The following is a 15,059-nucleotide window of genomic DNA, read 5'->3' as shown; positions in this document are numbered from 1 at the left end:
CCCTCTGTCCCTTTTTCCTTCTCATCTGTCCCTCATTTTGGTCTGATCTATATAGTTGTATATAAAATATACTTTTCATCTTTCAAAAAGTATTTCCCAGTGCTAAAACTTTCATCCAATTACTAACTTGCTGCATTTGTAAATTTCAAAAGGCAGTAAAAACAATAGTAGTGGTTAAAAAAAGCACTTATGGGTTTAACTGATTTTTTTATTTGTACAATTCTCCTTTAAGGGGGCATTGCAGGGGGTGTGTCCTATGCCTACATACTTTTTATAATAGGTGTCCCTCGTTCCCATCTCAAAAAGTTGGGAGGTATGATATATTCACTATGGAACCCTAAGGGGTTAATCCTCCACATTGTGCAAAAAGTATGTTTGATCCTGTCTTCTCTGATCTTCCCCTTCTTTTACTATCCCCAATTCATTTGCTGATAGAACAGAGCCTCTGCACATTCTCAGTTTGGTATGTATTACTAGAAAGTGTGTATTTTTGTTTTTGTTGGGGGGGGGGGGGATACATGTGATCAGCACAGGGCCAATCAGCACTGTCCAGACAGAAAGTTAGGGGTCATGCAGTGTCATAGGACAGTCAGAGGAGAATGAAAACTCCTCTTAGCCCTTGTACACACGGTCGGAGATTCCGACGGAATGTGTCCTATCGGACCGTTTTGTCGGATAATCTGACTGTGTGTGGTCTCCATCGGACTGTTTCCGTCAGAATATCTGACGGACCAAGTTTTCCAACTTGTCTATAAAATATTCCGAAAACATGCTCCGTATCATATAAATGTACTCACCGAGGCCAAGATGCAGAGAGCGGTCGCTGTTGCGACTCGGCGCAGACTACCCCTGAAGGTGGCACAGGGGGTGGTTGCACCAAGAGGCACAAGCTACCAGTAGGACAGTCACTTGCTAGTAGATCAGCAGGTAGCTTGAGCAGAGCTGAAAGGTGATGTCCCGTGGGAAGGTCCAGAAGCAATGGTAGCAAGTCCGTAAGGTTAAGGCAGAATCCAGGAGACAGGCCAGGGGTAAAACACAGTCCAGATCAGAAGACAACAAGTACCAGGAACGCTGAGACAGAAGGATAATCTAAGACAAGCCGGGGGTCGAACACAGGAGATAGTAGGTAAGTCCAGATGCAGGCTGAGGGTCAAACACATTCAGAAAGCGGGAGTCCAAGGTCAAGCCAGAGGTCGGGTCAGGAGAAGATCAGCGAAGTCGATGAGGCAATCCGGGTCACAACGGGTAATATAGATCACAGGAACAGACATGGGAAACACAGGAAGCTGAAGACAAACCAGCAGTGTGTTTGGATGACCTCACTTCCTTTATAGGTCAGCGAGGGGTCACACCCTGTGTGTGTGTGCTTGTGTGCTTTAGTTTATTCCTATTGCACACAGCTGTGCGCCAGAGCACTTTACCCGTGCGCATCCTATGACACTCTGATCGGACATACTCCGATCATGTGTAGCCTACTCCGACGGACAAAGTGCCACGCATGCTCAGATCAAATTCCTAGACCAAAGCTATTGGCTACTAGCCTGAAAGTAGTCCAGTCCTAACGAAATAACGTCATCACGTTATGTACAATCGGATTTTCCGACAACTTTGTCCAACCGTGTGTATGCAACAGTTTCGGACAAAATCCGTCTGACAAAATCCAACGGATTTGGTTTTCAGAATGTCCGACCTTGTGTACAAGGGTATACAAGCCTTAATCAGTTGTCGGCTGGACACTGATAGAAGTCACAAGACTGATCTAACTGCTAATGAGAAAAGGCAGTTTATATTAAAATAAAACAATTGCATTTCTATGTTCTGTGTACTATGAGAAACCATATATTGTGAATGTAGGGTCCTGGGTTTAGTAATACTTTAAGTCAGCTGGCACGCCTAGCATCTTCAGAAAAATGTCTACTGTTTGTAAATTAATTGCAGGGACTGGTAACATATTGGCCATCCTGGCTCTGTATAGTGATCTGCAAGTGAACATATTATACTCTATGACCAGGCCTACATATACACAGCATGCATGGGAGTGTTATTCAGTAGGGTTGCTTACATAGATTAGACCTTTATTCTTCCCACAGTATTAGAACAACAGAGGTGGTCATTTTAAAGAGGAAGTAAACTCTCCCACTATGTTTCTTTTCATTTAGTCCATTATAATAAGTAATTATCAAACTATAGCCACTGTAATCCAGCCGAAATTGCATATTACTGTTTAAAGAAACTTTAAAAAAACGTGTTTTCAGGGGTTAGGCAGCGCCATCTTAAGTATTGTTTTCTGAGTCCACAGTGGAGTGTATTTCCGCCCTTACATTGAGCACTTCCTGTACTGTTAACCAAGCCTCCTTCTCAATCCAACATTTCTATGGCAACCCTGCTTCCCTGTTCATAGCTGACTTGTTTTATTTCATAGTATTTACTTGTGCCAATTGTCTAATGTTTGCCTTTGTCAGTCTTATCAGCTTCAGCTTATAAGACTGCAGTAATGGCCAGGTTTATACTGCATGTGATATCACATGGTTACATGGGGTGTAGGAGGAAGCTCTGAGTGATTATGAAGTCTCCTGGGATTTTATTGGTGTGCTGTAGAAAGTCCTGATAACAGATAGACAAGCACATAGAGAGTGTGCCATAAATCAGGGGAGATCTGGGCATGCTCAGTGACGTCATTCTAAAGAACAAAAAGGATTACAATACTAAGCAAGTAAGGAGATATCTACAAGCAGTGTTCATTAGGTTTTTTTTTGCTGATTTACATGGGACAACGTTGTGGGGGAGAGTTTACAACCACTATAAGGCCCCATGCACACTGGGCATTTTTACAGCTGCTGTTTTTGGCTTCAGGTGTTTTTTTCTACAGCCAGTAAACTGCCCAGCATGCTATCCTATGTGTCCAGGCAAACACAGGCTTTTGTCAGCATTTTTGGCAAGGGTGTTTTCTGGCTGGAAAAAAAAACTAGTGGAATTGAAGAGTTTATCAATGTTAAAAATTCAACCATACTATACCATACCATACCATTGATCCATCTAATTTTGAAGGGAGACTGAGCCAGTAATTTTCCTGTCCCTTATGCAGATAATCTTGAAGTTCCTCACAGTCAAAACTTGCATATGGGGATGTAGTTACTGAGAGATTGAGGTGCTTAAGGGTATATGGATCCCTGCGATGTCTGTGAGTCTCTCCTGCTTGGTCTGTATTATGTATATGGTCCTATAAAGAAGGAAACATTAAAATAACTTATACTAACGACAGTTGTCTAATTAAATATTTACCTTATATTAAAAGCACCTTGTTGCTTCTGTAAGAAAATACACTTAACTGCTCCCTAAGAAAAAACTGAATACTTAAAGTGGATGTAAACCCGAAAAAAAAAAAAAAAAAAAAAAAATATATATATATATATATATATATATATATATATATATATATATATATATATATATATATATATATATATATATATATATATATATATATATATATATATATATATATATATATATTTTTTTTTTTTTGATGTCATGATGTAGAGTATAAGATTTCCTATCATTTGAGTCCAGTCTTGCCACAGAAAGTTAATCCAGCTCTGAGCAATCCTCTTTTATTGTTCAGTGAGATAAATCTTGACAAACAGAGAAAAACTTTGTCAAATGCTCCCCCTTGTTGTGAGTGACAGGTGATTTACATATCTCGTGCACTGGCCTAAGAGACAAGCATTATTTTTTAATACCCTCCCACTCCTTTCTTCTGCTGCTCTGCCAGGATTGGCTGTTCCACACCTCAGCATGATTTGGCATGCTGAAGTCATGTGGTGACTTTTCTGGGTTTTGACTGGATGTTAGTGATCATAGCAGAAGTTCAGTGTAAGAAATACACAGGAGAAAATGTATGGTGATAAGGGGAGTGTAGAGGTGGTCGGAGAGTCTACTGACATCACGACTCCGCCTACTGAGCCCTGGAAATCAGACCCACCCACAAAATCTTCAGTTTTTCGGGTGTCATAGCAGACAAAGGGGAGACATTTGACAGGTAAAGATACATGCAGGAGGCATGTATATCCTTCTAGATAACCAATATTGCAGTAGTTTAGAAAGGATGAGAGTGGGTTTACATCCACTTTAAGTATGCCCATGTAAACGAGGCCATTGAAAAGCATTAATACTTATCCCTCCCTTGCTGAACGGTAACCTGTACTGAAAGAAATGTTGTTTTTAAAGTGATTGTAGAGTCTCGTTTTTGTATTTTACTGTCGCTACTAAGTCCAAGCCAATCAGGAGGAGAGTCCCGGATGGGGTTAATTGGGTTGCTTACCTAAGGAACAGAGCATGATGACTTAGCTTAAAGTGGTTGTAAACCCTTACAACACACTTTGACCTACAGGTAAGCCTAGATTAAGGCTTACCTGTAGGTCCAAGAAATATCTCCTAAACCTACACAGTTTAGGAGATATTTGCCAAAAGACAGGCACCGCTGTCTACGGCGCATGCGCCTAAGACAGCGGCGCGCAGGCGCACTGAGCGCTGCACCGTCGACAGCGAATATGCCGTGCGTGGTCGGCTCCCATGCGCATGCGCGGGAGTGACGTCATCGCGGCTTCGCCGGAAGACAGCGGCGGAGCGGCGAGACCCACCAAGAAGATGGATGCGCCGGACTACAGGGGACAGCGGTGACATCGCTGGCTCCTGTGTCAGGTAAGTGACACATAATGGACTACTATGCGATGCATAGTAGTCCATTATGCTTTACCTTTGCAGGGAATGAAAGAGGAAGTAAACTCATCAGGGTTTACTTCCTCTTTAATAAATCTAAGGTGATGAAATAAAAAGGTGAATATTTTACTTTGAATACCCAGACATGTGAAATGGAAAACAATAGGAATTTTGCACATGACTGGGTGAGTCGATTAAACACAGCTTCACCTTTTGCACTAAGCTAAGTGAACTTTCACTTCAGAAAATAAATCCCAATGTCTTTCCAACAGAGTTCCAACCGAACGGACTTGCCTACACACGATCACACCAAAGTCCGTTTGTTTCAAACACAATGACGTACGACGGGACTAGAAAGGGAAGTTCAATAGTCAGTAGCCAATAGCTGCCCTTGCATCGCTTTTGGTCCATCAGAATAGCATACAGACGAACGGTTTTCCCGATAGGAATCGATTCCATCGGAAAGATTTAAAACATGTTCTATTTCTAGGTCCATCAGAAATTTTAAAGGAAAAAAGTCAGATGAAGCCCACACACGATCGGAATATCCGATGAAATGATTTCGTCTGACCTTTTCTGCCGGAAAGTCCGGTCGCATGTACGCAGCATAACTGTTTCATACCCACTTCATTATGCTCATGCCGGCTTCCAGAGAAAATTACAAAATTGTGCATTCAGCCCAATGCAACCCCTTTAAACCTACAATACAAAAAACTTTTAGGTTTATAATGTTTATGTGTAACTGATAAGCTTTTTAATTTCAAAGTTTTACACTTAACTTTATCCGTTTGGAAAAAATATTACTCGATAAAGACTTCCTTAAACATGTTTTTCCAAAAGAAAAAAAGCAGATAATCTAATTAAAGGGAAATTTGGGTTTAGATTGGTGAACACTTTTGTCCCATCATGGCTGTGATTGAGGAAGAGTCCTCGATTTGATGGCTTATACCAGGGATGTCCAAACTTTTTTCAAAGAGGGCCAGATTTGATGAACTGAACATGCGCGAGCAGGGCCGCTGATAGAAATCGTGGGGCCCCGTACAGACTACCTGATGGGGCCCCTTCAGCTCCACCCCTGGCCCCGCCCATGGTCCCTCCTTCAGCCCCGCCCTGTCCCAGCCCCTCCCCAGACTCCCGCCTTGAAACAAAGTGCTGGTTTTCTACAAGTGATAGGCATGGCTGGCACTGTCTGCAGCACATTACGGCATTGGCGGCATGGGTGGCACTGTCTGCAGCACATTACGGCATTGGCGGCACTGTCTGTAGCACATTACGGCATTGACGGCATGGGTGACACTGTCTGTAGCACATTACGGCATTGGCCGCCAATGCTGTAACGTGCTGCAAACAGTGCCAGCCGTGACACTAATGGCATAACGCATGTGCTACTTGCTGACAGTGCACCCATGCCGCCAATGACATATTGTGCTGCAGACAGTGCCACCCATGCCGCCAATGGCATAATACCATTGGCAGCATGGATGGCACTGTCTCTGCAGGCATCACATGCGTTATGACATTAGCGTCATGGGTGGCACTGTCTGCAGCACAATATGGCATTGGCAGCATGGGTGGCACTGTCTGCAGGCAGCTAGGGATGAGCCGAACACCCCCCGGTTCGGTTCGCACCAGAACTTTCGAACGGACCCCAAATTCGTACGAACGTTAGAACCCCATTGAAGTCTATGGGACTCGAACGTTCGAAATTAAAAGTGCTAATTTTAACAGCTAATATGCAAGATACTGTCCTAAAAAGGGTTTGGGGACCTGGCTCCTGCCCCAGGGGACATGGGTCAATGCAAAAAAAGTTTTTAAAAACGGCCGTTTTGGCGGGAGCACTGATTTTAATGATGATTAAAGTGGAAAAAAAAGTGAAATATTCCTTTAAATATGGTGCCTGGGGGGTGTCTGTAGTATGCCTGTGAAGTGCCACGTGTTTCCCGTGTTTGGAACAGTCCCTGCACAAAATGACATTTAACAGAAATAACGTCATTTAAAGCTGCTTGCGGTTTTAATGTTATATCTGGTTCCTGCAATATGGTTGAAAATCATTGAGAAAAATGGCATGGGTAGCCCTCCCTCCCATTACCAGCCCCTTTGGGTCTTGTACGCATTTTAAGGGGAACCCCGTACCCAAAAAAGGAAATGTGTGTGGCCCCCAGGCCCTATATACTCAGAACAGCAGTATACAGGCGGTGCAAACAAGACAGGGACTGTGTAGGTTTGTTGTGTTAAGTTGAATCTGTTTGTAATTTTCAACTGGTACATTTTTAAAGTGTAGCTCCAGTCAAAAAAAAAATTTTTAAGCTTTTTGGAAAACATAGGGAAGGGTTATCACCCCTGTATAATTTGTTTTGTCGTCCATCTTTTTTCATCTCACTTGCTGTTGTCTCCTTCCGTTTGCAAGTAGGAGATGTTTGTAAGTTGGATGTTTGAAAGTAGGGGCCTGCCCTATATGCTCTGCAGAAATGGCGGAACAAGGTGTTGGTTTTGCCACAACATTGTAAGCCCTCAAAGTGACTCTTGGTGGGCGCTGGAGCGCCCTGCTGTGAACGATTATATCAAGAATTGTAATTACATGGCATTGTTGAACAGTGGTAGAAAAATTGACCTTTGGTGGTTGTGGTGCTGGTGCCACAACACTATAAGTCCTCACAGTTACTCTGGGTGGGCACAGGAACGGGCCCTCCTGTGAAATATTATATCAAGAATTGTAATTATATGTCCCTGTTAAACAGGGGCAGAAAAATTGGGCCTTAGGCACTGGTGCTGGTGCCACGATACTGCAACCTCTCCCATATACTCTAGTTTTATTGCAGGAATTAGCCCTGCTGCAAAGCATTGCATCAAAAATTGTAATTAAACGCCCCTGTTAAACAGGGGCAGAAAAATTGGGCTTTAGGCACTGGTGCCACGACACTGCAACCTCTCCCATATACTCTAGTTTTATTGCAGGAATTAGCCCTGCTGCAAAGCATTGCATCAAAAATTGTACTTAAACGCCCCTGTTAAACAGGGGCAGAAAAATTGGGCCTTAGGCACTGGTGCTGGTGCCACGACACTGCAACCTCTCCCATATACTCTAGTTTTATTGCAGGAATTAGCCCTGCTGCAAAGCATTGCATCAAAAATTGTAATTAAACGCCCCTGTTAAACAGGGGCAGAAAAATTGGGCTTTAGGCACTGGTGCCACGACACTGCAACCTCTCCCATATACTCTAGTTTTATTGCAGGAATTAGCCCTGCTGCAAAGCATTGCATCAAAAATTGTAATTAAACGCCCCTGTTAAACAGGGGCAGAAAAATTGGGCCTTAGGCACTGGTGCTGGTGCCACGACACTGCAACCTCTCCCATATACTCTAGTTTTATTGCAGGAATTAGCCCTGCTGCAAAGCATTGCATCAAAAATTGTAATTAAACGCCCCTGTTAAACAGGGGCAGAAAAATTGGGCTTTAGGCACTGGTGCTGGTGCCACGACACTGCAACCTCTCCCATATACTCTAGTTTTATTGCAGGAATTAGCCCTGCTGCAAAGCATTGCATCAAAAATTGTAATTAAACGCCCCTGTTAAACAGGGGCAGAAAAATTGGGCTTTAGGCACTGGTGCTGGTGCCACGACACTGCAACCTCTCCCATATACTCTAGTTTTATTGCAGGAATTAGCCCTGCTGCAAAACATTGCATCAAAAATTGTAATTAAACGCCCCTGTTAAACAGGGGCAGAAAAATTGGGCCTTAGGCAATGGTGCTGGTGCCACCACACTGCAACCTCTCCCATATACTCTTGTTTTATTGCAGGAATTAGCCCTGCTGCAAAGCATTGCATCAAAAATTGTACTTAAACGCCCCTGTTAAACAGGGGCAGAAAAATTGGGCTGATGGCATCACCCAGAAACAGAAATGTTCTTCCAGCATATCATCGGAGGAGGAAGAGGATAGACAATCAACATAACAGGACAGTCACTCAGCATCAGCATAGGCAGAAAAAAAAATTATTCGGTTACATCAGCTTCAGGTGCTTGGTAGCTGTGGGTGATCCAAGACCGATTCATCTTGATGAAGGTCAGTCGATCAACTGATTCGGTAGACAGCCACACCCTGTGATCGGTAACAAAGCCACCAGCAGCACTGAAGGTGCGTTCTGAAAGAACGCTGGATGCAGGACAGGCCAGTAGCTCAATTGCATACTGTGCAAGCTCTGGCCAGTGATCCATCCTCAAGACCCAGTAAGCCAGAGGATTTTCAGTGGGAAAGGTGTCCAAGTCTGACCTTGCCCCTAGGTATTCCTGCACTATGTAAATCAGACGCTGGCGATGGTTGCTGGAACCGATCATACCTTGGGGCTGCGGAATAAAAAATTGTCTGAAAGCATCAGTCAGACGGCCACCTTCTCCACCGCTCCTTCTGACCGATGCCTCAGCAACACGTTGTCCAGGACCAGGAGTTTGTAACCTCCCAGTCTCTGGGAACGCGTTGCACAGACCTTTCTGCAAGGCCTCCCGGAGATGTCTCATCCTCTGCTCCCTCTGCGATGGCAAGATAAGGTCGGCAACCTTACCCTTGTACCGTGGATCAAGGAGAGTGGCCAGCCAGTAATGGTCCCTCTCCTTGATCCGAAGAATACGAGGATCCTTCCACAGGCTTTGCAGGATCAGGGAGGCCATGCAGCGTAGGTTAGCTGAGGCATTCAGTCCGGAGTCCTCTGGGTCACTAAGGACAACATGATCCGCAGCTACCTCCTCCCAGCCACGTACAAGTCCACGTGTTTCTTGGGACTGTAAATCATCCCTACAAGACTCCTGCTGCTGCTGCTGATGCTGAGTGCCAACCTCCACCTCCATGCTGACACAATCATCCTCCTCCTCCTCTTCCTCCTCCTCATCCTCTTCCTGTGTGATGGGTGGCACAGCAGGAACACTGTCTGGATAAAGGGGGCCTTGAGAGGCAAGGAAGTCCTCCTCTTCCTGCCTCTGTTCTGCCTCAAGTGCCCTGTCCATTATTCCACGCAGCGTATGCTCCAAGAGGTGGACAAGAGGTACAGTGTCACTGATGCATGCACTGTCACTGCTCACCATCCTTGTGGCCTCCTCAAACGGTGACAGGACAGTGCATGCATCCCTGATCATGCCCCACTGGCGTGGTGAGAAAAATCCGAGCTCCCCTGACCCTGTCCTGGTGCTGTAGTCGCACAGGTACTCATGGATGGCCCTCTGCTGCGTGTGCAGCCGCTGCAGCATGGCCAACGTTGAGTTCCACCTAGTGGGCATGTCACATATAAGGCGGTTCTTGGGCAGGTTCAACTCCTTTTGGAGCTCAGCCAGCCGAGCACAGGCATTAAATGATCGGCGGAAATGCACACAGACTTTCCTGGCCTGCTTCAGGACATCCTGTAAGCCGAGGTACCTGCCCAAGAACCGCTGCACCACCAGGTTAAGGACGTGAGCTACACAGGGCACATGGGTCAGTTGTCCCTGTCGGAGGGCGGAGAGGAGGTTGGTGCCATTGTCGCAAACCACCATTCCTGGCTTAAGCTGGCGTGGCGTCAACCACCTCTCGGCCTGCCCCTGCAGAGCTGACAAAACATCTGCCCCAGTGTGGCTCCTGTCCCCCAAACAAACCAGCGCAAGCATGGCATGGCATCGTTTTGCCTGCGTACTTGCGTAGCCCCTGGAACCCCTACGGAGCACCGCTGGTTCTGAGGACAGAGCACTGGAAGAGGCCATGGAGGAAGAAGAAGAGGAGGGGGTGGAGGAGAGAGGTGTGTCACAACCAATAGTAGCATTTTGGAGGCGTGGTGGCAGAACAACCTCCAACACTACTGCACCTTGTCCTGCATCCTTCCCAGCTGCCAGAAGAGTGACCCAATGGGCAGTGAAAGACAGGTAACGTCCCTGTCCATGCCTGCTGGACCATGAGTCAGCGGTAATATGCACCTTACCGCTGACCGCCCTGTCCAGCGAGGCAAGGACATTGCCTTCCACATGCCGGTAGAGAGCCGGAATCGCCTTCCGTGAGAAAAAGTGGCGTTTGGGGACCTGCCACTGAGGAACCGCACATTGTACAAACTCACGGAAGGGGGCCGAGTCTACCAACTGAAAAGGCAGCAGTTGAAGTGCTAGCAATTTAGCCAAGCTAGCATTCAACCGCTGGGCATGTGGATGGCTGGGAGTGAACTTCTTTCGCCGGTCCAGCAGCTGGGGCAGGGACATTTGCCTGCTATAATCGGACGTGGGTGTACTGCTAGCAGAGTGCCCGGAAGCACTTGGCTGTGACACACCTAATTCTACACCTTCATTCCTCTCAGAGCAGGTTTCAGAGAGGACTGAAGGTCTAGTGGGGTTGGAGATGCCAGCTGATGAGGAGCAAGGAGAGGGCCGCTTTGTTCTTTGGTGTGGGTCTTTGAGGTACGCTTGCCAACGAGCTGCATGGCAGGTCAACATATGTCTGGTCAAGCATGTGGTGCCCAAGCGGCTGATGTTTTGGCCACGCGAGATACGCTTGAGACATATGTTGCAAATAGCAGCGGTGCGATCTGATGCACTCGTCTCAAAAAAGGCCCACACCAAAGAACTTTTAGCATAACGTGCAGAGGCAGCGCCCTGCACAGGCGGAGCTCTGCGGTGTGATTCAGTCAGTGTGCTGCCCCTAAGCTGGCCCCCGGAGGGCATCCTGCCTCGTTGGACATGTGCCTCCTCCTCCTCCTCCTCCTCCTCCTCCTCTCTCCTACCAGGCACCCACGTGGAGTCAGTGCCCTCATCATCCCCTCCCTCTTCATCGCTGTAGCAAACCTGGCAGTATGCTGCAGCTTGTGGAACATGACTGCCAGATTGCTGTCCTTCTTGAGCATCCCCTCTCTCTGCATTCACGCTACTGCCTTCCTCTAGCTGAGTGTCATCATCAGAGGCTACAAAACACTGGGCATCCTCCTGGAGCATGTACCCAACACTGTGCTCAAAGAGTTCAGGAGACTCCTCAGGAGGACGTGGTGGGTCTAGGGAAGGAGTCACCGATGATGACATTGAGAGGAGGGAAGACGATGCGTTGGCAGCTGCTTTGCTAGTACCCTGAGACTGGGTGAGAGAGGATGAGGAGGATGAAGAGGGCTTGGTCATCCACTCTACCAAGTCATTGGCATGTTGCGGCTCAACATGTCCAGCTGCCGAAAAGAAGGACAAGCGTGTCCCATGGCCACGTGCTGATGACAATGCACCGCGTCCACGACCAGCACTGTTGTCTCTAGACACAGAGCCTGCTTGCCCTCTTTTATCGGCTCGCGCCTGTTTGCCTCTCCTTGCTGGCCTTCCAGACATGGTAATGGCCTGAAGGGAGTTGGGTAAAAAAGCAGTTGGGTAGTGTATATTGTGCTAGAGGCACACAACACCCACTAACTCCTGCAGATGCCTTTATTATAGAACACCAGAGATAAAGGGGTATATACAGATGTATACTGTGCTGTGCTGGAGGCACACACAACTTCCAATAACTCCTGCAGATGGCAAGTGGGCTCAAATAGAGAAGAGCTATGTAGGTGGATATAGCGATATGTACTGGGTACAGAGCGCGCAGACAGCACGCACTAGCTCCTAACACTACTGACTGCAAGCTCTATTATAAAAGATAGATCACTAGCTATATAGGTGAGGTGAATATAGCGGTGTATACTGTGGTCAGGGCACGCAGACAACAACCACTACACAACAGCAAGATCGAAAATCGGCCGAAAACGATCGGTGTGTACTGTGTTGAAGGTACACAGAACACCCACTAACTCCTGCAGATGCCTTTTTTATAGAACACCAGAGATAAAGGGGTATATACAGATGTATACTGTGCTGTGCTGGAGGCACACACAACTTCCAATAACTCCTGCAGATGGCAAGTGGGCTCAAATAGAGAACAGCTATGTAGGTGGATATAGCGGTATGTACTGGGTACAGAGCACGCAGACAGCACGCACTAGCTCCTAACACTACTGACTGCAAGCTCTATTATAAAAGATAGATCACTAGCTATATAGGTGAGGTGAATATAGTGGTGTATACTGCGGTCAGGGCACGCAGACAACAACCACTACACAACAGCAAGATCGAAAATCGTCCGAAAACGATCGGTGTGTACTGTGTTGAAGGTACACAGAACACCCACTGCTTCAGACGCCAACACACTACACAAGGCCGCCGCGCTGGCGGCCTTATATAGTGTGGGGCGTGCACTACACAGCCTGAGCTATGATTGGCCACAGGCATCCTGCCTGTGGCCAATCATGGCTTTCCTCGCTGCTGGCGCTGCGATTGGCCAAGCATGCGGGGTCACAGTGCATGCTTGGCCAATCATGAGCCAGCAATGCACTGCGCCATCGCAGTGCATTGTGGGCCGTGAGCGCCACACGAATTTGGCGCCAACGGACCAAAACGTTCGGACTTCGCCGAACGGGCGAACAGCCAATGTTCGAGTCGAACGTATGTTCGACTCGAACACGAAGCTCATCCCTACAGGCAGCACATGTCTTATGGGCCATAACGCATGTGCTACCTGCAGACAGTGCCACCCATGCCACCAATGCCATATTCTGCTGTAGACAGTGCAACCCATGCTGCTAATACCATAATGTATATACGCTGCTGCATCAGTAGTAGATCTTGAATTCCCCCCCAAGCAAGCACACACCTGTGTCATTTTTAGCTGGGCTCCATGAGGCACTTCCTCCCTGATCCTGCTGCGCTGCTACCTGGACTGGAGTGTCCAACTGTCCACAAATGATTCCATTCAGATGTTATCATGTCAGCTACTTATTTGTGGTGTTCTGCCAGTCTGCCACCGCCGCTCACCTCACTGGCACTTCTCGCAAGAGGAGGCGGAGGAATCACTCCACGGCGCCAAGGGGGACGGCACGATAGAGGACGCACTGGCTGGGACTTGAGCCACAGCCAGCCATGAAGAGCGGGTGCAGAAGAGGTATTCTTCCGCACCCGAAATAGAGGAAATAGTCCCTCCCCTGCCGCCACCTAGTCTGCAGATAGCTATCTGCAGAAAAAAAAAATTAAAAATAACCGGGGGGTGGTGAGGGCTATTTGGTTGGTAGTTGAGTCGGAACGGCCATGGCTGGAGGATTTTTTTTTTTTAACATTATTATTTATCAGCTCAGCTTGCCCGGGCCCCCCTGCTGGCCGGGCCCAGTACAACAGGGCCAGTCGTACTGGCCTATCAGCGGCCCTGTGCGCGAGGGCCGACCATTTTGCCTGACATTCTTTGAACCATTAAAATTCGGTCTAAGTGTGTCCATCCGAGCACTAATACACTTCCCCACAAGAATTCTCTTGATTTGTGGCTGTGTGTGGTGAATAGATGAGCTCAAGTGTATTATTTGGATACACCATATTTATTGACGTATAACACGCACCTTCACTTTAAGAAAACTTCAGGAAAAAAAAACTTAACATTTTAAATAAAGAACTGTGAAGCAAAACAAGGATCAGTGTCTATCTGCAGACCCACAATTGCTAGGAATGCAGCGCTCACCATTGCTAGGAATGCAGCGGCCACCATTGCCAGGGATGCACCCACCATTGCCAGGGAATTCACCCACCATTGCCGGGAATTCACTCACCATTGCCGGGAATTCACTCACCATTGCCAGGAATGCAGCCACCATTGCCAGGGATTCACCTGCCATTGCCAGGGATTCAGTCACCATTGCCGGGAATGCAGTCACCATTGCCAGGAATGCTGCCACCATTGCCAGGAATGCAGCCACCATTGCCAGAGAATTCACTCACCATTGCCGGGAATGCTGCCACCATTGCCAGGAATGCAGCCACCATTGCCAGGGATTCACCCGCAATTGCCAGGGATTCAGTCACCATTGCCGGGAATGCAGTCACCATTGCCAGGAATGCAGCCACCATTGCCAGGAATGCAGCCACCATTGCCAGAGAATTCACTCACCATTGCCGGGAATGCAGCCACCATTGCCGGGAATACAGCCACCATTGCCGGGAATGCAGCCACCATTGCCGGGAATGCAGCCACCATTGCCAGGGATTCACTCACCATTGCCGGGAATGCAGCCACCATTGCCGGGAATGCAGCCACCATTGCCGGGAATGCAGCCACCATTGCCGGGAATGCAGCCGCCATTGCCAGGAATGCAGCCGCCATTGCCGGGAATGCAGGCACCATTGCCAGGAATGCAGGCACCATTGCCAGGAATGCACCCACCATTGATAGGAATGCACCCACCATTGCCAGGAATGCACCCACCATTGCCAGGGATTCACCCGCCAATGTCAGGAATTCACTCACCATTGTCGGGAATGCTGCCACCATTGCCGGGAATG

At 47.5% G+C, this 15,059-nt stretch overlaps 1 protein-coding gene across 2 annotated transcripts in view; it reads right to left on the bottom strand.

Moving 5' to 3' along the window:
* Positions 1-15,059, bottom strand: part of LOC143937244 (SITS-binding protein-like) — a 136,764-nt gene that overhangs the window by 53,319 nt on the left and 68,386 nt on the right. For both annotated transcript variants that reach the window (XR_013263654.1, XM_077460793.1), the window contains exon 5: positions 3,026-3,220. Coding sequence is in view for 1 of the 2 variants with exons in the window: in XM_077460793.1 (XP_077316919.1) it covers positions 3,026-3,220 (195 nt within the window). In the remaining variant the exon portion in view is untranslated. The remainder of the gene's footprint in view (positions 1-3,025; positions 3,221-15,059) is intronic.

This window comes from Lithobates pipiens, unplaced genomic scaffold (genome assembly GCF_037356315.1).
Source record: "Lithobates pipiens isolate NorthernLeopardFrog02 unplaced genomic scaffold, aLitPip1_a1.2 Scaffold_10, whole genome shotgun sequence".
Taxonomy (NCBI): domain Eukaryota; kingdom Metazoa; phylum Chordata; class Amphibia; order Anura; family Ranidae; genus Lithobates; species Lithobates pipiens.
The sequence above is the reverse complement of the archived record's forward strand: the minus strand, read 5'-3'. Positions and strand labels throughout refer to the sequence as shown.